Source organism: Xenopus tropicalis, chromosome 10 (genome assembly GCF_000004195.4).
Source record: "Xenopus tropicalis strain Nigerian chromosome 10, UCB_Xtro_10.0, whole genome shotgun sequence".
Taxonomy (NCBI): Eukaryota; Metazoa; Chordata; class Amphibia; order Anura; family Pipidae; genus Xenopus; species Xenopus tropicalis.
This window is the reverse complement of record NC_030686.2, coordinates 43,577,047-43,600,889: the sequence shown is the minus strand read 5'-3', so window position 1 is coordinate 43,600,889 and position 23,843 is coordinate 43,577,047. Positions and strand designations below refer to the sequence as shown.

The 23,843-nt window shown below is 45.1% G+C and overlaps 2 protein-coding genes across 3 annotated transcripts; both read right to left on the bottom strand.

Moving 5' to 3' along the window:
• Positions 1 to 192: 192 nt before the first annotated feature.
• Positions 193 to 14,881, bottom strand: mycbpap (MYCBP associated protein). Of its 2 annotated transcripts, XM_031894351.1 has the most exons (20): positions 14,748 to 14,881; positions 13,623 to 13,753; positions 11,727 to 11,880; positions 10,791 to 10,897; positions 9,549 to 9,717; positions 9,158 to 9,273; positions 8,917 to 9,067; positions 8,702 to 8,811; positions 8,203 to 8,318; positions 8,012 to 8,120; positions 7,717 to 7,909; positions 7,412 to 7,599; positions 7,160 to 7,303; positions 6,780 to 6,989; positions 6,386 to 6,507; positions 3,546 to 3,661; positions 3,201 to 3,334; positions 2,024 to 2,209; positions 1,594 to 1,722; positions 193 to 729 (listed from the first exon to the last, which is right to left on the bottom strand). In XM_031894351.1, the coding sequence occupies exons 1-20, from the start codon at positions 14,794 to 14,796 to the stop codon at positions 718 to 720; spliced, it is 2,646 nt and encodes an 881-aa protein (XP_031750211.1). In that variant the 5' UTR covers positions 14,797 to 14,881; the 3' UTR covers positions 193 to 717. The 2 variants fall into 2 exon arrangements, with proteins under 2 accessions (XP_031750211.1, XP_012808371.2); XM_012952917.2 differs by having other exon boundaries at positions 193 to 1,722; positions 14,748 to 14,880.
• A 2,066-nt stretch (positions 14,882 to 16,947) lies between these two features.
• On the bottom strand, positions 16,948 to 22,658 carry rsad1 (radical S-adenosyl methionine domain containing 1). Its single transcript, XM_002939566.5, has 9 exons — positions 22,424 to 22,658; positions 21,439 to 21,572; positions 21,128 to 21,332; positions 20,333 to 20,698; positions 20,174 to 20,237; positions 19,860 to 20,007; positions 19,294 to 19,348; positions 18,067 to 18,170; positions 16,948 to 17,217 (listed from the first exon to the last, which is right to left on the bottom strand). Exons 1-9 carry the CDS (start codon positions 22,553 to 22,555, stop codon positions 17,109 to 17,111), a joined length of 1,317 nt encoding a protein of 438 aa, XP_002939612.3. The 5' UTR covers positions 22,556 to 22,658; the 3' UTR covers positions 16,948 to 17,108.
• Positions 22,659 to 23,843: the final 1,185 nt, after the last annotated feature.

Below are 23,843 nucleotides of genomic sequence, written 5' to 3'. Positions count from 1 at the left end.
ATCTTTTTAATTTGTGACTTTTGAAGGTTAGTGGTCGAAAGTGACATCAATTTTGGGCCCTCCTGGGCGGAAGGTTTCATAGCGATGGGTGGACAGGTCTGTCTAGTTCTCCCTATAAACAAAGTGTGCGTCAGTCAGAGAGATTCCCCATTTGTAATAGTAGATCCTAACTATTAGTTACACATCCACTGCTGTTTGTTATTACACACTTTATTGAGGCAACAGCACAGGTGCAGATAAGAACAGGTCAGGCCTGACAGGTATGGACAGGTACAGATGAGGAGGGCCTGGAGGTCTTTATAGGAAAGAGAGCCTGTCATCAACATTGTTTACATGCTGGAGACCTTGATGTTTCCATTATAAATTGCGGCAGAGACACCCAGGGAGGTTGCAGTGCATTAAAAAGAAACAGAATGTGGTGCTTTGTACTTGGCTCTGGTGTGATCCGTCTGGTTAATCATTCTGCTATCACTGACACTTGACCTGTCACTGTAACGTCCGCAGCAGCTTTTCTAGTTCATCATCGGTTTATCATCGGCACAATAAAAGCCAGGGATGCTTAACCGGAATCCTCTAGCTGGTGCACAAACATGGCCCCCGCGTGTGTATCCTTGGCATGAGTGCTGTGTTGCAAGGCTGATACACATCAAATGGTTTTAAGGTGCATTGCTAACACACCCTCTGTTCCATCCTTGCCTACAGCCTGCTCATTCTGGTTTATTTCTGTAACTGGCGTGAAAAAACAAAATCAAGGCAACAAGGTTACACAGCGTAGCAGTCAGTAATCCCCGGCTGTGAAGCTGCCATGCCGGTGCTAAAGTCATTTTGGGTGTAGAAGGCACTGTCACTACTTTCTTATATGGAATATATTATACATAGTGCTGGGTGTGACGCCAATGAGTCTGGAGTTTACATTGGGTAATACCACCGCTGATGCAATAAGAGGAAACAGCAAACTGCTAGAGTCATTTTAGCACTGGTGTTAAAGGGGTAGAGCAGCTTTAATTAACTGTTAATATGATGTGGACAGGGATAGCTGGGTATTGCTATTCATTTTTCATGGTTTTTAATGATTAATGTTCAGAAGCTCTCCTGTTTGGAATTGCAGAAGCTATCTGGTTTCTAGGGTTTAATTGACCCTACCAACCAGAGCTTTGAATGACAGAGGGTGGCAACCAGGGCCAAAACTAGGGGAAGGCAAGCAGAAGCACTACGGGCCCAGCACTCCCCCACCATTGCATCCTAGGCACGTGCCTCTTCTGCCTACCTTTAGTCCCAGCCCTGATTCTGAATCTCTTGGCCTTTGTGTGCAAGTCACATGTGTACGTGCACGGGGTTGGGGGTGTGCACAAGTATTGGGAAGGGGGGTGGGAACACGCCTCGAGTGCCCTCAACCTTAAGCCTGGCACGGGCATGAATAGAAAGGTAATAAAAAGTAACACTACAATATAGCCTCACAGGGCAATAGGTTTTTGGCAGAAGACAAAGAACTGAAAAGATGCAAAGAATAGGGCATTCTACGGCATACTAATAGATTCTTAAAGCTGAACTGCCCCTTTAAGCCATTTACAGAGAGGTTTGTATGTCACTTGCATGATCAGTTCTTCTTCTGTACAACAAACTCTCTGGAAAGTCCTCTTCATCCATCGTGGAGTCTCCAGGTGTCAAGTCTTCCGCCGCAGTTACCATATCCTCTATCACTCGCACAAGGATTCCATAGGCCTGAAACAATTGGAATCACTTAAACAAAGTAAAGGTGGCCATACACGTTAAGATCTGCCTGCTTAGCGAGGTCGGCAAGTGAGTGGATCTTCTCCCGATATCGCCCACCTACAAGTGGGGCCCTGGGGCCAAACGATCGAATTATAACGACGGTAATGGGCACAGTCGGTTCATTGATGCGGTCCCCGATTTAACTAAATTTTTTAACCTGCCCGATCGATATCTGGCAAACTCAGACAAGATAATACTTAAACAATTATGATTTAGATGCAATGTATTTTAGTAAGTGATTGGGACGCACCTCAAGGTACATATTCTCCTCATACTTCCTTTGCAAAACTGGATCGACTTGCCAGAGCTGGGAGCCAAGAGGACTAGGATCCAGGCTTTCTCCTGATGATATCAACTCATTGCTCTCACTGCCTAATGAAGACTTCAGTGATTTCTTCTCATCTTTTCCTTTTGCCTTCCTGCTGCTGGGACGATCCTGCAAGGCAAAAAAATGGGTATTGGGCTTAGTGGGTTAATGAACTTAAGCTGGCCATACTTGCCAAGTTCCGCTTGTTTTGCAAGGTCCTCAAACGAGCAGATCTGGGATAAAATGGCCTGATTTGATCTTTGGCCTGAGTCAAAGATTGGGTCATACAGTAGGACAGGAAACAGGAAATATGTTTGGAAAGGATCACACCAATGGGATTTTGTAACCTGCCTGATTGGGCAGGAAGTAGAAAGTGTCCCCATACATTGGGCAATATGTTTTAGGCTCATTCAGGGGTCAGTTCAAGACAAACACTGAACAGGGCAAGTTACTATAGCCCACATAGGATACAATTTTGGCTTAATGTCATTATGTCACTTGTCAGTCATACATACCCCACACATAAAGCCTGGAGTCACTGAATAAACTCTTGCTAAGCTATCGTGACCAATCAGTTGTGTCCTTCATACGTAAAGATACTCAATGAGGAATGGACTTCAAGATTCCAAATGATATTCTGATATGTGATTCTAAATGCTGTAAATTCTAACTAGCTAGCTTAGTGCCTGAGCTGCAGCTACAGCCCCTGGTTGGTGTTTTCAAACTGACCCTTCATAGCAATCGCCAGGTTCCTGCAAGGTCATGTCACTATGACCCCAGAAGTGATTAGCCCCCAATCTGAGCTCACTGCTAGTGGCCTGTGACTGCATCCCCCATACACCTAGACTGGGCTTTCATTGCACTGTCCCTAATTACTTCCTAGGTTTACTTCTACTGATACAATGTGTGTTTATTTGGATGATAAGAGTCATTCTCCATCACTTTAGCTGAATTCTCCTGACATGTCTGGCTTAAGGCTCAATAGGCCTTGACATTTCAAGTACACAAAGCTCAGTGTAAATCACTGGCCATCGCAGTTCACTGCACTCCCTCTTGCATTTGCCAGAGCCCCTATATTGCCAGTGTGGGACTGGTTCCTGATCATTGTTCCTTCACTTACCTCCTTATCTTTTGCCCCTGCCTTCCCTGCTTTCTTTTCTTCTTTATCCTTCACCGGCGATGTCTTCTTCTCTTCCTTGAGACTCCCTCCTTTTTTCTCTTCCTTTCCTGCTTTGGTGGGTTTTTGGTCTAGGCCTGTAAACATGTTGATAGGGTCTTATTTTGCCTGCCAGGCTAAGTATCAGTCACATTCATTTAACTGGCATTAGGCATGATTCTCTCTACATAGCTCAGATTATTGCCTTATATCAGACTACATTTCCCAGCATTCTGGGACCCAAAATCAATCATCGCAGTCAGTTCTAGTGCTACATAAACCCTCTAAAGTTATCTTTGCAAGTTTTACCTGGTTCCAGTGTGGAAGATTCTACAAAGACATCCTTCTCAGGCATTCCTAGTAAGCTGCGCAGTTGCAAAGATCGCTCCACCATCTCGTCCACTGCCTCACGCCACAGCTGCAAACTAACATGGGATTTTTACTTAATAACTCGCAAAAAATGGTTATTAATATGTAAAACACTCATCCTAAAAAATAAAGATATAGTGCAATTCAGAGATGTCTCAGAAGTCTCTTATTGTTGCTGAAGCCATTCTCGTGCTTTTCTTTATGACATCCCTCCACCTAGTGGCTATCCTTTGGAAATGCAGGCTACACAAACACTCCACAAATCCACTATCTATCTATCTATCTATCTATCTATCTAACATCTATCTATCTATCTATCTATCTATCTATCTATCTATCTATCTATCATCTAACATCTATCTATCTATCTATCATCTATCTATCTCTCTATCTCTCTATCTCTGTATCTATCTATCTATCTATCTATCTATCTATCTATCTCTGTATCTATCTATCTATCTATCTATCTATCTATCTATCTATCTATCTATCTATCTATCATCTATCATCTATCTCTGCAGATGAATCAAATATAGATAAGAATACAACTATGGAGCAAAACCAATAGGCAAGTCAAGGGTTCAAGAACAAATGGTAAATTGTCATTTATTTACTGCACCACAGTTTCTGGGCCACTCATTTCCCTGCAGTTACTTACACAAAAAATCCCATTCATTAAGAGTACTTGCATCAACATGCACTCCTTGTACTTGTGCTCAGTCCTGTCCCAATTTTTACACTGTTGCACTCTGGGAGATACCACCACCTCAAAACCAGGTTGTAGCTTCAGTTACTACAGTGATCTGCATCAATCCCTGCAGCACAGTTGCGCTTAATGAGCTGCACATATTATTTTATCAATGAGCCCTGAAAGTGATGCCAAAAGGATTTAGAAAATTGTTTAAGTGCAAATGCATCAATTTTGATGCATTAGCTGCAGTTGCATTGGACACAGCTCTCCCTGGCTATTGCAATGACAGGATGCTGAATTGTGGGTTAAAAACATGGCAGTTCCACTTTGCACACTGTACTTGCAGTCAGTAATCCTTAGGAAGAAAGGGGAAAAGAGATGAGTGTGCTGGGGGCAGGTCTAGACTGAGATTTAAAATAGGCCCTGGCATTTCAGGTACACAGAGGCACAAACAGTCCTCCACTAGCCCAATAAATAGTGACTGTCTATGGCATCTTACAGCAGCCCCTCTGGCATTTGCCTGAACCCACAGATTGCCAGTCTGGGCCTGGGTCCTGGCATTCCAAGTACCCAGAGGCCCAAACAGCCCCCCAAGCCCAATAAATAGTGACTGTCTATGGCATCTTACAGCAGCCCCTCTGGCATTTGCCTGAACCCACAGATTGCCAGTCTGGGCCTGGGTCCTGGCATTCTAAGTACACAGAGGCCCAAACAGAACCCCCCCAGCCCAATAAATAGTGACTGTCTATGGCACCTTACAGCAGCCCCTCTGGCATTTGCCAGAACCCACAGATTGCCAGTCCAGGCCTGGTTTGGACACTGGAATGCCCTCCCTATTATTTGGGAAGAGAGGGATTGTGGAATGCTGAAATTCAGGGGGGCAAATCTGAATCATACACTGAAATAAAAAGGTGCAGTGGGCCAATAATTATTCTGTATTTGAGTTCATGGACAACTGGATATGGAATATACCTACAGACCAAGCAAGATAATTGCTGGGGGCCTGGGAAGCACAGCAGTGCACCACTAACTAACGCTGCCTCTTATTTTTGCCTTACTGCGCACTTGTGTTTTGAAGGCATGCAGTTATTACAGCTTTCTAGATCAAGGGTGCTTTTATCTGATCATGAAAGAAAACAAGAGAGAGGACTGCTCTGGGCAATCCACACATATGCAGAATTTTAAAGAAGTGGTGAAACTTGTTAAACTAGAATGCGCCCTGCTAAATACCACTCAGTTAAAGTATGCTTGCTGCACCTCCATTACACTGTTTTCCCTGGTTAAAATGGTAAATAGAAATTTCTGAGCCACCCTTCCTAAGCTGCCACTGGAAAATTCCCATAGGTGTTTACCGGAAAAGTGGTACTTTGTGAGTAAAAAACGACAACTGCACATTGGTTGTGTTTATAAATAAGTCCTACGCAGTGTTTTTTGTGTGTTTGTGGAAAGAAAGGCTGCCATTTTGTTAGGTCCTTGGAAGTATAGAAGCTCCTCTATTAAAAAACAGGAAAGTTACACTCACGGGGGGTGCCCCGAGAGGATCACTCAGTCTCAGATACCCCTGGTCGGTGTTGCTAACAGGAGCACCAGCCTGGGGTATCATGTAAGTGATTACAATCACTGGGGGACACCTAACATTTTGGCACCTCTCAGTGATTGTAACTTTCCTTCACTTTTAGGATAAGAACCCACGGAGCAGTTGAGTCGCCCGCTATAGATCTCTGCTATTGCGGGTGACAAACTGCTCCAGCTTTTCGCCAGCAACAATTGAAGTCGCCGGTGGACTTCGAAGTCATGCAAAGTTGCCTGCTGAAGGAAACTTTGAGTGACTTCGGATTAATGAAGCCATGCGGAGGACTTTCCACTGGAGACTTCTATTGTTGCTGGTGTAAATCCTTTTCGGACTGGTTTGTCTATCGCGGGCGACTCAACTGCTCAGTGGGTTCTTACCCATAAAAGGCTCTTTTTATTTCCTTGGCCCAATTCAAATCAAGCACAGTTCAGTGAGATGAATCATTCTAGGGTCCAATGTTCCAGTAAAACAATGATGGCTCCCAACTTTAACAATTCCTAAACATGAGACACTTACCTTGCTTGGTGCAAAAGGTCCACTCCTACATCCTGTGGCGGCACAGTCAGCTCAGCAATGTTCTTATTGATCTGAGACAAAAACATTTCTCTTTCTGCATCCTCTGCTATGCAACCCGCTGCCTGGGGGAGAAGCAGCAAGACCAAGGCTTTAGAGAATTGGTGACTATGACCTGTGGCTGGTTGAGAATAGCAGGGAGTTGTATTTGGACAGTAGCAGTAGAGCCACAGGCTGGCTTTGTTATATTAACTACCAAAACAGATAGGAATGCACAAGTACAGTGCCCAATAGCAACTAATCAGACATTTGCTTTGGCTTTTAAGTCCCAGTACTTGTGCCCCCATGTTACCATGTGTGATGCATCATATACATCGGTCTTAGCTTAGTTCATCACCTGTTTCAGATCCTTTACTGACAAGTTCCAGCAGTGGCTGCTTTCATCAGTGTTTGCTTGGGGCCCGTGAGTCTCTTCAGTACCATCGAGCAGCTTAAGAGAGTCAATCAGGGAACTAGAGACAGATCTGCTCTCCTCATGGGCAGGTATAGTGGTATGGAGGTCCCATAAGTGTTTGAGCTCTTGCACCGTCTGATGCTTATAATATAACTGTGGCAAATACAGGAATTCACAAAAGGAAACCGCCATGGCTTCTGGTTACACAAATGGAAATGGTCGAGCATTTAGATAAATAAAAGCAAAATGGATTAATTAATTGACCCTCTAGAATGTGACAGATTTGTGATGAACCCACAGATCCATAACGACATGGTGGATACCTTTGGGTTTACTGTGCTGAAAGCCTCCTCCTCAGTAACACTTCTGACAGGAGATTGTGGGCGCTCAGGACTCCGAACGCCTTCCAGCAACTCCTCAACAATGTGTTGTGCTACCACCAAAGCTTCCCGGGCTTCCAATTCTCTCTGAGGCGAAAAAGATTTGTTTTAATATCCTTCTCACTGGTCACAGAAAGAGTTGCATAAACACAGAGCAAGGTCGAGTCAAGGGTGGCTATATAGAGTTATACCAACCTGCAAAGCTTCCCTGAGTGGCGCCGTTTTATCTTCATGCAGAGCAATGCCCCAAAGAGATACTTCCAGCAGGGCCCCAGCTAATAAGACGGGATGGGTACAGAATTCCCAGTTCTCCCCAAAGATCCCAGCAGTTGGAGATTTAAAATGAAAGGGGAAAATCCGAGTCTCTCCAGGCAGGATCACACCTGGAAAGCATTGAACAAATCAGATATTGAGTTAAAATACCCTGTCCAGTTTTCTTTTCCTTCACTATCAATACTGTATCGCACACAAAGTCAACTCTCCCCCTATCATGCACTCACCAGAGCTAGTATTAAAGTAGAAACGTTGCACTCTGGGCTCTTTCCGACTCCTTTGAAGACGAGCAGGAGGTGGCAGGCGTCTCCATTCGTACCATATTGCAGCGCTTCCATTGTTTACCACCTCCAGGACCGAGGAGGCTTTTTCTCCGGCCAGTGCTTCAAAGGTGATGCGTGTAGAAATGCCAACTTTGTCCTGAAAAAGGGATCGTTTGGAAGAGAAAATAATAAATGAGGCAATAATAAACAAGGAACCGATTCAGTCAGAGATTACCAGGAAAGAGAAAGCTCAAACTACCCTGTGTGATACATCATCCTCCACCCATTGTGCCAGCTGCCCACAGAAGATTAGCGAAGGGCCCAAAACAAATTCCGGCACCACATCAGGAAAGTCTTTCAGGGGGTCCCTAAAAAAAATAGCAAACTCAGCAAAACATCCATCTGATTATCAGACACGTCAACTATAAGGAACAGCACTGGAGCACCCACATGTTCTCTTTCTCTTCTGAGACAGCTTCCTCTGGTTCTTCACTCAAAGGGAACTGTTCTGCAGATACTGAGGTGAAGGGATGCCCATGTCCAATCACTTCCAATCCATCGATGTCCTACAAAAGCAAGCGAAGTATGTCTGACTAACAGTTATTACTGGCAGTATGTTAGAGGAGAAAAGTAATTCATGATGTTGGTGGGAAGTGCCAGGGGTACCTTACAAGGTGGGCTAATAGTCACTGTGTGAATGTGTTGGGGTGAGGTTAATCAGTGGCAATGTGTAAGTGAAGCTTTACTAGGGTAACACTTTCATTGCGCTGGGGGTGGAGGGAATTGTATTCCTAGTGACGTCAGAGGTATCACGATAGCTGTTGTGCTGTTTTTCCTTTTGTGTAGGGATAGGAAACAGATGTCTAGGGTGAACTATATCTTTGTTACTCAGTAAGAGCATTTGAGCATAGCTAGCTTTGTACCAAGTGAATTACAGAATGTCTCTCACTGGCTTGGGAAAGTTCAGCTCCTCCATGACAGCTCTCAACTCGTGTCGCCGCTGCTCAAGGTAAAGACTCTTATCCCAACTGCGGTCATATGCTGAGCGAAGTGTAGCACCTGGAAACCATCCCAGAATAAGGTTAAGAACTCCTCTGATACTCATGTTGTTTCTCACTGAGCACCATTGCTATGTGAGGGAAAGTGTTTACAGATGTGACATACCTGTTTCTTCCTTGACGTTATGCGGTTTGCCAATACGAGTGATTGGTACTGGGTAACCACGATCACTTCTGGGAAGGGTCAATGTTAAGCCACTAAGCTCATCCCCAATGCGCTGAGGCAACTTCCAGAACTCGCTCCCAAGCTGCCGGCCCTATTAGGGTTGGAGAAATTGATATTGATAAAAGCACCTTATTATTACTACTTTTCCCCATACCAGCCTCGAGATTCCCTGCAGTCTTACCTTTCCATGCTCCGCTGCTGAGATGCTGAGGTCAATCAGTTGTTTCTCCTCTTGCACACTTCGGAAACCCTCCCCAAGGTTCATAACAAGGCTATCAGCAGGCTTACCCAGCCGACCTGAGTTACACAAAGAAATGGGATCTGAGAGCTGCAAAGGACCAGGAAACTATGGACAAAAGAACTTCAAAAAAGGTGAATGTGGAAATAACAGAGGTGCTGAAAGATGGTAGAAGAAAAGACTGTTGATTATATATTCTGCGTTACTTGTCAGCAGTGCCTTGGCCTATATAAATCAACTTGTACATAGCAAATATGTAACTGCAGGGCTTACACGAGGGCAGTCATTGATTAGGAAAAGGAAACATACAGCATCACTCACACATCCAACTCACGGGACAGTGTCTCCACCTGCTGCTTTCTCAGGCTCATGTGATGTTGCCAGTTGATCAGAGAGCTGTCTTGTTTTATAGGGAGCACTGAATCATCTTTGTTCTGTTGAAGCCCCATTTTTTCATATTTTCTGAAACCCATTTGGATAGGCTCAGGAATAAGTTCGGCTACCTGGGTAAAGGCCAAACTCTGCATTAACTTCCAGACACTAGAACCACATAAAATATGTGGCTAAATACTGACTGTGTTCATGTATTACTAGCACCGAATCCAACTTATATCTGCAAAAATATGCCTATTTGCCTCTCAGTTTCCTCTCAAGGTAACCTTGACGACATCAGCAAATCGCGGCGCTGCATATGCCATCCCACCAGCGATTTACATTCTAGCCGGTGGGATGGCATTGCAGGGAGATTAGTCGCACGCGGCAAAGGAGATTTATCGCGGCATGACTAATCTCCTCGTGTACCCCTGCTCTTAAAAATGTACCACCCCTTTGGTGTCTCAAAGTGGCCATAAATGGTAAGATTCCGTTGGTGGCGAGGTAGCCAAACAAGCAAATCTTTACCAATATGCCCACCATGCGTGGCCGATATCGTGCTTATGTAATTGCATTGCAATGAAAGGGATATGAGCAGGGCCGGATTTCCAAATTAGCTGCCCCGAGGCCGCCCCCGGTCGCACACCCCCCTCCCCAGAGTGCGCATGTGTGCGCGATACAGGGGAGAGGGGTTTCCGTGCGCATGTGCGAACAGCGGGGGGGGGGGGGTTGTGCGCGCGCATGCGCAGTGGGCCAAACTTGCATACGGAGCAGTGGGGAGAAGTCCCCCCATTGCTCCGTATGGGTACAAAACTTTTTAGACCTTTTAGACCTTTTTAGGTTTCTGTCGCCCTAGGCCCGGGCCTTTGTGGCCTCTCCACAAATCCGGGCCTGGATATGAGTAATCGGTGCAAGAACTGCATCAATTAGATGATGTGGGCCTTGATCCGACAGAAATATCAAGCCTGCCGTAATGACAACTGGCTGATTTTTGGGCAGATATCGGTCGGGAAGGTCTGTCAGTATGGCCTCCCTGTATTTACGGATTTTATGATGTTAATGAATATGTGGTCATGTACAAAAGTATAAATCTGTTGTACCACAGCATCACTATTACAAGTAGGCGGTATTACCTCCACCTGAACAAGCATTAGGAATTAACAGTCAGTCAGACACAGGAAGGCCTTTGTGGCTTGAGGGATACCTGCATATTTCCCCGTGCTGAAGCAACTCTTTTCAAGTCTTGCAGAGTTCCCAGGATGCTGTGTGGTTGAATTTGGTTCTGTGATCCAGACAGACTGAATTCATTCCCTGTAACAAGATAAAAAAAATACTGTTCATTGCAGAGTGAGGCTGCGGTGTTGTAGCCAAGTACAGCGACCCAAATAAAGAGCACCCCCAGTTCTCAGTAGATGAGAGGAATAGATAGAGGGGAACTTACAAGAGATAAATCAGTGCTGGGAAATCATTATAGTACTAACTGAATTTAAGAAGGGGTTTTTCTGCAATAGTATTAGGTTAGCCATTTCTAGCTACTACTGGGATACAAGTTAGTAGTGTATTAAAGGGGGTTGTTCACCTTTGAGTTTACTTTTAGTATGATGTAGATAGAGAGTAATATTCTGAGACAATTTACAGTTGGTCTTCTTTTTTTATTAATTATAGTTTTTTTAGTTATTTAACTGTAGCTCTCCAGTTTGGAGTTTCAGCAGATGTTTAGTTGCTGGGGTCCAAGTTACCTTAGCAACCAGGGAGTGGATTGGAAGAGAGACAATAACAATAATAAAACTGTGGTCTCACAGAGCAATAGTTTTTATGCACCGGGGTCAATATCCCCCATTTAAAATCTGCAAAGAGTTGGAAGAACAAGGCAAATAATTCAAAAACTATAACACATAAATAATGAAGACCAGTCGAAAAGTTGCTTAGAATTTGCCATTCTATAATATATTTAAGGGTGAGCCACCCCTTTAATTACAACACAATGTCTGTTTTCCCATGCCAGTTTGCTTACTGTCCTGTAATGCATCCAAAATCGCAATCTCTGCACCTGTTTCCAATAATAAAAGACTACACATTTATGGATTTGAGTTGCTGTGCAATTTGCTGGCATCGACAGAGCAGAGACAAGCTGCCATACCTAAATATACCAGATCTCTAGTCTCCAACTCAGGAGGCGCAGGGCGGGCCACAAGTAGACGTCTCTTCCTTCCCTCTGCGTTATGCTTCCGAACCAAAACATGGTTAGTTCCAGCAATATTTTGCTCTTCTTTAGAAACACGAGGTGGGTGAATCTACAAAACAGGAGAGAAAATATACTTGTTTTAGAAATATACTTCTGAAAAGCAGAGGCATCTATCCTGCCACATCCTAAGTAGTGAGCAAACATAAAGCGCATGCCCCTACAGTTCTTTCATATAATGACTTTTATAAGACAACAGGGGTTATCCTAAGGGTCAAGACCCAAAAATAAGGTTTCAAGCTGTTCAGGGTGGGTCTAAAAAACATTTACAACAATTCAATGGCCCAGAGTAGCAATCTGTGGGTTCCGGCAAATGCCAGAGGGGCTGCTGTAAGATGCCATAGACACTCACTATTTATTGGGCTGGGGGGGGGCTGTTTGGGCCTCTGGGTACTTGGAATGCCAGGACCCAGGCCCAGACTGGCAATCTGTGGGTTCAGGCAAATGCCAGAGGGGCTGCTGTAAGATGCCATAGACAGTCACTATTTATTGGGCTGGGGGGGCTGTTTGGGCCTCTGGGTACTGGGAATGCCAGGACCCAGGCCCAGACTGGCAATCTGTGGGTTCAGGCAAATGCCAGAGGGGCTGCTGTAAGATGCCATAGACAGTCACTATTTATTGGGCTGGGGGGGGCTGTTTGGGCCTCTGGGTACTTGGAATGCCAGGACCCAGGCCCAGACTGGCAATCTGTGGGTTCAGGCAAATGCCAGAGGGGCTGCTGTAAGATGCCATAGACAGTCACTATTTATTGGGCTGGGGGGGGGGCTGTTTGGGCCTCTGGGTACTTGGAATGCCAGGACCCAGGCCCAGACTGGCAATCTGTGGGTTCAGGCAAATGCCAGAGGGGCTGCTGTAAGATGCCATAGACAGTCACTATTTATTGGGCTGGGGGGGGGGCTGTTTGGGCCTCTGGGTACTTGGAATGCCAGGACCCAGGCCCAGACTGGCAATCTGTGGGTTCAGGCAAATGCCAGAGGGGCTGCTGTAAGATGCCATAGACAGTCACTATTTATTGGGCTGGGGGGGGCTGTTTGGGCCTCTGGGTACTTGGAATGCCAGGACCCAGGCCCAGACTGGCAATCTGTTGGTTCAGGCAAAAGCCAGAGGGGCTGCTGTAAGGTGCCATAGTCACTATTTATTGGGTGGGGGGGGGGGCGCTGTTTGGGCTTCTATGTACTTGGAATGCCAGTCTGGGCCTGTCCTTGAGGCATTATACAGAACAGGGTAGTCCAAATGGTGAGGCTGGTTGGTCAGTGCCCTGTCTGTGTCTTAAATACAAAACAGAATGAGAAACCAGACCGCCCCAGGACCCGCTCCTGCGCTGGAGAGGTAAGCGCTGGGGAGCGGGGCAGGGTGGGGGGCGGCATCCAGGAGCCGCCTCAGGCGGCAAGAGGGGCCCAAACGCCCCTGCGCGCTTTATAAATAAAGATATACATACATACATATGGCTGCTGACGTGGGCACTCCTTACTGATTTGCCAGCTTATTAGTTAGAGTATAAGGCCTCCCTGAATAATATCTGATTGGTGCTCTGATCAAGAAGGTTGAAAAATCCTGCCAGATGACGGCCATATCAGGCCATGCCTGTGCTCCTCTCCCAATGATCTGATCATTGATCCAGGAGTCATATGATTAGATCAGAAGGATTTGGATCACCGCATTGATAGCCAGATTGGGTAAAGATCTGCTTGTGTGGTGACCCATTCCGGTTTATGGCTACCTTTACACAAAGCTAATAACATAATTAGGGCATTGGATATGACAAGTCACTGACCACCTAAGGGCATTCTTTACCTTCTCGAGATCTTCCAATCTGATTGCTAGTGCCTGGATCTCATCTCCCTTCAGTATATTGCTGGAGTCTGGCTCAGGTTCTTCCTCTACAGGTGGGGTGGGCTGTTCGGGACCCTTTGATTTCTTTCGCTCTGCAAGTCAAGGGATCTTTATTGTGACAAATGCTTGCTAAATGACAGTCTTTACAGGATTACTGCAAACGTGTGTTCATTAAGCCTCTAGTAGATAGGGTATCTGTACTAAACAGTGCAATTTACCCTTTATGTGTCTATAAAAACATTACTATCCTACCACTTCTGATACCATGAGCATTATCTATGATCATTGTTTACCCTTATAGTATATGGTCTTTCAATTAGATTGGTGCCATTATTAGCCAATCAGATTGGCTGTCCTTATTAGTGATGCGCCAAATCCAATATTCGGTTCGGGATTCACCCAAGATTTGGTATTTTTCAACAGGATTCGTATTTCTGCCGAATCCCTAGTCCTGGCCAAACTGAATCATAATCATAAACATTGAGGTTGAAAATGTTTTAAGTTACCCCAACATTACCCCACCGTATGAACAAGCAATGACATATTTCGGTGAAATAAACAACCATTTATTGGCTCAAAATTAAACAGAAAATTCAAAAAAAGCCAACATATTAAGCATACTATAGCAAACAATGGATAGGTGCATCCCAGTGCTGATGAAGCACCCAATGGTGCGAAACGCGTTAGGAGAGTGGGTACCATGAGGCACTGGGATGCACCTATCCATTGTTTGCTATAGTATGTTTTATATGTTTGCTTTTTTTGAATTTTCTGTTTAATTTTGAGCCAATAAATGGTTGTTTATTTCACTGAAATATGTTATTGCTTGTTCATATACTGATTCAGGACCTATCAGTGGGATATAACTTATAGATTCTCTTTCTTAATCTACCTTTATTAATTATTACCCCACATATTGTGGGCCTGTCTCTGTAGTACCCTCAGTATTTGAGCCTGTCAATGAACCCACCCCCCTTACCCCTCATTGTAAATCATTATAGTTCCTGACGCTCCCTGTAACAATTCAGCCATTTACTTTATCCTACTCAGTCTCAAGCTGACAACTAAAACCCAGGGTATTGCTACCAGTAGGCGTCCGGGTCCGGGTATCCCTTCTGCCCGCTCTATTCGCCATGCTTCTGCTTCTTCTTCTTACAGCGCTGTTTCCAAGGCAACCCTACACAATACATTTTCCTTGTACTGCGTCTTTCAGCAAAAAAAGACTACAAGTCCCAGGGGGCAGCGCGACGGCGTGCTTCCGGCGTGGCTGTGTCTCTGAGCAACGGAACGGAAGTAGTTCTTAATTCAGTTCTGTGGCGTTCCTGCCCTCATAGGGATATAGCGCATAATGGCCAGCCCTCTGTGAGGGGTATTTGGTTCTTGAATAAATGCTGGCAAACATAGGTGCCATGTGTCCCTTATTTTCACTGTCAGGTTTTAACTTTGTTTTCGAAAAACTTTTCTCGTTTATAAATCATATTGCCCAAACAGAGTGATTAAAACTGAGGGGGAATCCAAGTTGTCACCCCATTGTGGTCTCCTCACATCTTCAGCAATAGTAACAGCCCACATTATCAGTTCCACACATACATTACATTTACACCCCCAATTGAAAAGAACTAAAACCCACTGAAAATTACCTCAGAGGCACTGTCAGGTATAGCTGGGGACTAAGGGATAACAAGGCTCCATAAGCAGTGCAAAACAATAATAATGCCACAGTCTCACATAGGGTTGCCACCTTTTTTGGAAAAAAATACCAGCCTTCCTATCCAGGTATGGGACCTGTTATCCAGAATGCTCTGGGTTTGGGATCTTCCGGATAAGTAGTCTTTCTGTAAGGGACCTTAAGTCTACTAAATAATCATATGAACATTTAATAAACCCTATAGGATTGTTTTAGCTCCAATAAGGGGTAATTATATCTTAGTTGGGATCAAGTACAGGTACTGTTTTATTATTACAGAGAAAAGGGAATCATTTAACCATGAAATAAACCCAATAGGGCTGTTCTGCCCCAATAAGGGGTAATTATATCTTAGTTGGGATCAAGTACAGGTACTGTTTTATTATTACAGAGAAAAGGGAATCATTTAACCATTAAATAAACCCAATAGGGCTGTTCCGCCCCCAATAAGGGGTAATTATATCTTATTTGGGATCAATTACAGGTACTGTTTTATTATTACAGAGAAAAGGGAATCATTTAACCATTAAATAAACCCAATAGGGCTGTTCTGCCCCCAATAAGGGGTAATTATATCTTAGTTGGGATCCAGTACAGATACTGTTTTATTATTACAGAGAAAAGGGAATCATTTAACCATTAAATAAACCCAATAGGGCTGTTCTGCCCCAATAAGGGGTAATTATATCTTAGTTGGGATCAAGTACAGGTACTGTTTTATTATTACAGAGAAAAGGGAATCATTTAAGCATTAAATAAACCCAATAGGGCTGTTCTGCCCCCAATAAGGGGTAATTATATCTTAGTTAGGATCAAGTACAGGTACTGTTTTATTATTGCAGAGAAAAGGGAATCATTTAAGCATTAAATAAACCCAATAGGCCTGTTCTTCCCCCAATAAGGGGTAATTATATCTTAGTTGGGGTCAAGTACAGGTACTGTTTTATTATTACAGAGAAAAGGGAATCATTTAACCATTAAATAAACCCAATAGGACTGTTCTGCCCCAATAAGGGGTAATTATATCTTAGTTGGGATCAAGTACAGGTACTGTTTTATTATTACAGAGAAAAGGGAATCATTTAACCATTAAATAAACCCAATAGGGCTGTTCTGCCCCCAATAAGGGGTAATTATATCTTAGTTGGGATCAAGTACAGGTACTGTTTTATTATTACAGAGAAAAGGGAATCATTTAACCATGAAATAAACCCAATAGGGCTGTTCTGCCCCCAATAAGGGGTAATTATATCTTTGTTGGGATCGAGTACAAATTACTGTATTAATATTACAGAGAAAAGGGAATCATTTTTTTAAAACTTCAATTATTTTATTAAAATAAAGTTTATGGGAGATGCCATTTTCACTGAACTCTCCCCCACCATTTGTTCAGAAGTGTGGATAAGGAGTATGATTACCCAGGGGTGCAGTAAAAATACAAGAATACTGGTTCTGCAACACAGGGTGCACTCCCCTCTTTTGGGGGAATATGGCCTCATCCAAGCAATGACCCACCACCAAGTTAAAATGTGTGTAAGAAATGGGCCTAAGGCATGCCTTTGGTTTGTTTGCTATATATAAACATGTCCAAACACAGGAAAGTTGGTAAAATCTCTTTATTTCTTTTCCATATAACAAAGAAAGTAAACTTATTTTTTTACCTTATATTTACAATATCAACAAATAATAAACGTTTAGGCTTACATCACACTTTATGCCTGTGGAACAGTGGTCTCTCCAATTTACAGGTACCATGGCGCTCAGAAGGTGCCAGTCTCTCTCTGAGCCCAGTGCTCCTGCAGTTGGGTGAGAAGAGGTAGCAGTAAGCTGTCTAATACAGCCAGTCCCTTCCAGGAGCAGCGAAGGCCTCTGTGGAGGAAAAAAGGGCTAGTTAGTCTGACAGTGATAGTCTCTCAGGCTCAGTTACTAACACTTGGGAAATCTGCCCACTGCTAGTGCTGTTGCCCCACAGTATATAACCATTACCATTATCTGGAGTACTAACACTGCAAGTTCTATCATACATAGGGGTACCAGTGCATCTATTGTATCCAGGGTCAGACTGGGGGGTGCAGGGCCCACCGGGGCAGCCACCACAGGGGCCCCGCACCCCCTCCAAGAGACCCCCACTGTGGTCCCCCCACACACAACCCACCCCCAGGCCCTGACGCCCACCAAACCCCCTCCCCCAAGCACGCATTCTTAGATGCGTCAGAAGAGGGGGACCTGTGGGCCCCCGGAGCACTCAGCAGGGATCAGTTCTGAGCAGGTGGGGCCCATCTGTTTTTTTCCCCAGTGTCCTGCTCGCCCAGTCCGACCCTGATTGTGTCTGCCAGTATAACCACTTCTTTTAAAGAACTCTACAGCCTGACAGTTCAAGTGTAAGGGCTATGGCACCCAGGAGTTTTAATAGCCGATTGATACGTGTAGAGGTTAAAACACCTGCTACTTACCACAGACTGCCTCTCATTACTATCAATGGGAAGAAAAAGTTTACAAATTCAGGTAGAAGGGCAAACATTTAGCCCTACTTGTTTTTACTTGTTGTTTCTTGTAAATTTTACATTATATCCCTTTGAGCAGGAAGTCAGAAGCACAAAAGCAAATCAATTTTTGTTAAAAAAAAAAAAAAGCATTTAAATTACAGTTTAAATGCAGGAGCTTTTGCTATTAAAGTTCTTTTGTCGTTTATTCTCTTAGTGAGTAGTGTGTACTTACCGTTCATCCAGCACCAGTAATCCCGCCTGCCGCAGCTCCCCTATCTCCTGGGATGCCCCAAACACATGGTATAGACTGAGAGAGGGCACAATCTGCTGCCAACGCTAAGAAACACAAAGAGAAACAAGGTCTCTCACTATACTGATGGTGGCCAGTTCAGGTGAAGTCAATATACACCAATTCTTGGTTAAGAAATCTGCAACAAAACCTGAAGGGATGTACAGTATATTTGAGGTTAGGATGTATTCAATCCAAACAGAGGGGCTGCTGTAAGATGTTTGGGCCTCTGTGTACTTGGAATGCCAGGACCCAGGCCCAGACTGGCAATCTGTGGGTTCAGGCAAATGCCAGAGGGGCTGCTGTAAGATGCCAAAGACACTATTTATTGGGGTGGGGGGGCTGTTTGGGCCTCTGGGTACTTGGAATGCCAGGACCCAGGCCCAGACTGGCAATCTGTGGGTTCAGGCAAATGCCAGAGGGGCTGCTGTAAGATGCCACAGACAGTTACTATTTATTGGGCTGGGGGGGCTCTTTGGGCCTCTGGGTACTTGGAAAGCCAGGACCCAGGCCCAGACTGGCAATCTGTGGGTTCAGGCAAATGCCAGAGGGGCTGCTGTAAGATGCCATAGACAGTCACTATTTATTGGGCTGGGGGGGGCTGTTTGGGCCTCTGTGTACTTGGAATGCCAGGACCCAGGCCCAGACTGGCAATCTGTGGGTTCAGGCAAATGCCAGAGGGGCTGCTGTAAGATGCCATAGACAGTCACTATTTATTGGGCTGGGGGGGGGGGCTGTTTGGGCCTCTGTGTACTTGGAATGCCAGGGCCTATTTTGAAAATACAGACATTTGAAAGTTACTTTTCAAATGATCACTTAAGTGAATCATTTATTATGAGGCCTGCCCTGTGTGACACTATGGAACCTGCTGCTACTTTGGCAAGGCAACAAAATAGTGACTGTACTCTATCTCTCTGACTCTTTAATCTTTAAAGGACTAGGCAAATTAATTAAGTTAACCTGTTTTGATCAATTGTACCCCATCTCCTCCATGACTTCTGCTTCCCATTCATGGCACCATTTTGACCAGTTGATGTTCTGGCACTAACAAAGATGATGCAATGAGTCCTGGAATGCAGACACTTCCAGACACTGCTCACTTCTGTGCTTCCCCATTATAAAATCCCTTCCAGATACTGTATAATCTCACCTCCCACCGCGCAGATTTACCTCGTGAGTGATGCCAATATCAGTTCTTAATCCTTGAACCAAGGTTTCAGACAAGCTGAGAAGGAGAAACAGCACATTAGCCATAGGTGCAACAAGTGCAGGCATTTAGGGGCAGATTTATCAAACTGTAAAATTATAGCTCAGTAAAGTTCACCCACTTTCTAGTCATTCCTATGGGATTTTCAGAAGCGTATTCATCAAATGCTGAACTTTAACTTTCACAGATTGATAAATGCACTTCAAAAAATTCCATAGGAATGAATAGAAAGTGTGAGACTTTTTCTGTGGTGAGCCCTAATTTAATTAATATATCTTCCCCCCCCCCCCAATTGTATAGAGATGTTGCTCACACATATTTGCATCTAACATAGCACCTACTAATATTAAATAAGAAACAGTATGTTTAAGATGACTACAACCCAAGCAAACTGCAACCATTTAATTGTTTTTACCCTGTAACAACCCGCAACACCCAACCTCCTGCAGCCAGGAATGTAACAGCAGCATTTGGGGAAGTGGGTGATAACAGGCAGAAGAGAGGATGAGGCTTAGAGCCAAATACTAACACATCCAGGTCGTTGAGTTCTGTGACTTTCCGTGTTCCATGTCCATAATGCATCACTTCCTTCATCCAAGGCTCAGGCTCTAGCGTTTGTATTCGGGCCTGTCTCTGCTGGCCACCACTGCCACGTGGCACAAAACGACTATGTGCTCCTAGAACACATAAGTATCACACCCTAGTCACAACATCCGAGGTCATAAAATCTAACCACACAGCTAAAGATACTGACTCAAATCCTAGGGTCACATTCAGAGACCATGGACATTATACAATAAACAATGTTATACCCCTAAGCCTTGAGAACTGGAGAGGCCTTACCTGGTCCTATCCCAATATACTGCTTCCCCAGCCAGTAGGACATATTGTGTGCACTAAGCGCTCCCTGTTTAGAGAAAAGAAAATAGAATAAATGTCGGCTATACAGAGTTAAGATCCCCTAGCACACTTTCCCCAGTGGGCAGAAACTAAAGTGCTTACATTCCTGGCAAAGTTTGACACCTCATACTGTCGGAATCCAGATTCAGAGAGGGTCCTTCTGGCATCTTCATACATCTGGGAGGCTACCTCCATGTCTGGGGTAGAGAGACGGCCATCTTGAACCATTTTAAAAAGAGAAGTACCCCTTTCCAAGGTGAGCTGGTATAGGGAAACATGGTCATCACAAATGTCAAGCAGCTGCCTCAGGGTCCTGTGCCAGGATGCCAAGCTTTGCCCTGGAAGCCCAAATATTATGTCCACTGAAGTGCGCCCAGGGAAGAGATTGCAAGCTTCTTCTAGAGTCTTCTGTGCCTCAGAGGTGGAGTGAGTCCTTCCCAGGAGCAGCAGTTCTTGGTCATCTAAAGACTTCCCATAAGGAATTGTGGTGGGCAGGCAGAGAAAGAGAATAGGAGGATAACTAAAGGTCACATAAATTTAAGTAGGGGGGAATTATCTCAATGATAAAACATTAGTTGTAAAATAAAAATGAATACCCTCCTGCACAACCTCTTTGAATTAGATTTTTCTACTTCCCCTCAGGTTCCATAACTCTCTCTGTGCCCTATTCCTCCAAGGTGCGGGCAGGTGCCTGGTCAGCATCTTTGCTATCATAACTCCCAGCACCTTCAGTCTTATAGTCATCTCTCAGGTCTCCTACCTGCTCCACAAGTCAATGTGCAACTCCCAGCATTTTTACTGTCACACACAAACCATGCCATATGATCGGCCCAATTTGACCCACCAAGTTAATTATTCATAAAGCTGACCATGGTGAAATCAGCCCATTTGGCCTACCTGCACCCCCACAGACAGGCGATTCACTCCAGCTTTTTGGAACTGCTGCAACCGACTCCTTTCTGCCGATGTGGGGTTGGCCTCTAGAGTAATTTCTGCATCTTGTGGCAGCAGTGCCGTCTGGGAGACTGCCTCAAGCACTGCAGCGATGGTGCCATGGCTGGCCAGACTTGGGGTCCCACCCCCAAAAAACACTGATGTGATCCTGTAGAGAAAGAGAGACAGGCTGTGTAAGGGTGTACAGCAGCAATGTTCAGAGGACTCTGGGATTCTGTCTGTCGGGAATAAGGAACCCAGTGTATTTTGCTCACCTGTGCACCTGGCTGAGCCGGATGAGCGTGCGAGCCTCTTGCACCAGACAAGAGCGGATGGCGGCTTCATTATCAGATCGGGGGATGTACTTGTTGAAATTGCAGTATGTGCAGCGCTTCTCACAGTAGGGCCACTGTAAGGGGACAATGATTATCCGAGTGGCTCATGTCCAAACAAGTTTGTTAAATCTCACAGTGCCGGCCATTCCTTTACCCATAGTGCCAGCCATTCCTTCCTTCACTCACAGTGCCAGCCATTCCTTTACTCTCAGTGCCAGCCATTCCTTCCTTCACTCACAGTGCCAGCCATTCCTTTACTCATAGTGCCAGTTCTATCCCCTCACTCACAGTGCCAGTTCTATCCCCTCACTCACAGTGCCAGTTCTATCCCCTCACTCACAGTGCCAGTTCTATCCCCTCACTCACAGTGCCAGTTCTATCCCCTCACTCACAGTGCCAGTTCTATCCCCTCACTCACAGTGCCAGTTCTATCCCCTCACTCACAGTGCCAGTTCTATCCCCTCACTCACAGTGCCAGTTCTATCCCCTCACTCACAGTGCCAGTTCTATCCCCTCACTCACAGTGCCAGCCATTCCTTCACTCACAGTGCCAGTTCTATCCCCTCACTCACAGTGCCAGTTCTATCCCCTCACTCACAGTGCCAGCCATTCCCTCACTCACAGTGCCAGTTCTATCCCCTCACTCACAGTGCCAGTTCTATCCCCTCACTCACAGTGCCAGTTCTATCCCCTCACTCACAGTGCCAGTTCTATCCCCTCACTCACAGTGCCAGTTCTATCCCCTCACTCACAGTGCCAGTTCTATCCCCTCACTCACACTGCCGGCCCTTCCCTCACTCACACTGCCGGCCCTTCCCTCACTCACAGTGCCAGTTCTATCCCCTCACTCACAGTGCCAGTTCTATCCCCTCACACACAGTGCCAGTTCTATCCCCCTCACTCACAGTGCCAGGTCAGTACTTACATGAACATACAGTGCAGCCTCTTCCTCTGAGCAGGGCTTGGCTACAGATTCCCTCCCCTGCCGTGAGGAGACACAGAGACCCCTTACAGCTCCCTGGCACAGCACTGCAGCCCTGGGGGAGAGTCTGTTCATTCTATGCCCACTGAGTGCATGTTCGGTTATTCACACTTTCCCCTACAGATCCTGTACTTCCTCAGTGCACAGATACAGGCCTATCGCCCCCTGCTGGCCCCTCCCAGTACCACACGGGCTGTATTAGTGCCTGAGGCACAAACTGTACAACTCACAGTATGTAATGCCCCTCAGATATCTAGCCATATCAGTTAACTATCAAATATCCCCAAAGGAATATTATACAGTCTGAGGCAACTGCTAATCAGTCAGCATCGCACTGGGTGCCATATAAAAAGTTTTATTCTCTGAACTACCAACCAAATATGCCACAAAGCAGAATGGAGAGTGATTTATAAAGCCCTTGGGCAGTGAACAGAGGCATAACCCCCCCCCCCCCCAAAGATATCAAGGATGCAATAATGGCCCTCTAGGTTCTCTGTCACAAACCTTTGCCCAAGTCCCCAGTGTGGCAAAGGAAAGGTTAATAACTGATCATTTATTATTACTGAAAAAAAAGCCCTGTACTGATGAGACTCCCCCTCCCAATGGTTCAAAGTCATTGGACCGATTTTTCCTTTAGACCTGCTAACCACAAAGGATCTAACAGTAAGTTACATTTGTTGGTAAGTTCTGGTTTATTTATTTGTACTTTACATCCCTTTTATATAACCTGTCTCCTACACAGGGTTGGACTGGGCTGCCTGTGGGGCGGGGGGAGAGCAGGGGTTCATGACTTGGGTTAGGGGTACGGTTGCCACCAAGTCTGTATTTGACAGAAAACTGCCAGCTAGGGCCGGTGCCAGCATTACATATTTACCGACAATATAATTGCTGGTAAATTTGTAAAGGCAACAACCATTCCTATCTCGAAGGCCGGTATTAACACCGAAGAAATGTGGCAACCCTAGTTAGGGGCCTCGGCTGCGAGTTCTAGACAGGGATGGAGGCCTTGGTTGGAGGGCCTCCACTGTGGGTTTGCTATGGTACAGAGGCCATTGCGAGCTGGTGTGGGGCCCTTGAAGTGAGGTTTCTGGTGGGCCCAGAAACCCCAGTCCAACACTGCTCCTACATGAGGGATGTAGAGAATCAAATAGCAAAAATTACTGTTTATAGTTAAGCTTTTTTACTTAGCGCCATACCCAAAAGGTCCCTATTTATGCTTTATCAATTATACTTAATCATTGGGAATCTACAGTGACCAAGCAAGCCCTTATCTCATGTACAGTATTTCCTACATAGAGTCCTGGCTGCTGTTTTGATATCTTTGTTCCTAAGAGTGTATATGACTGGGTTAAATAATGGGGTC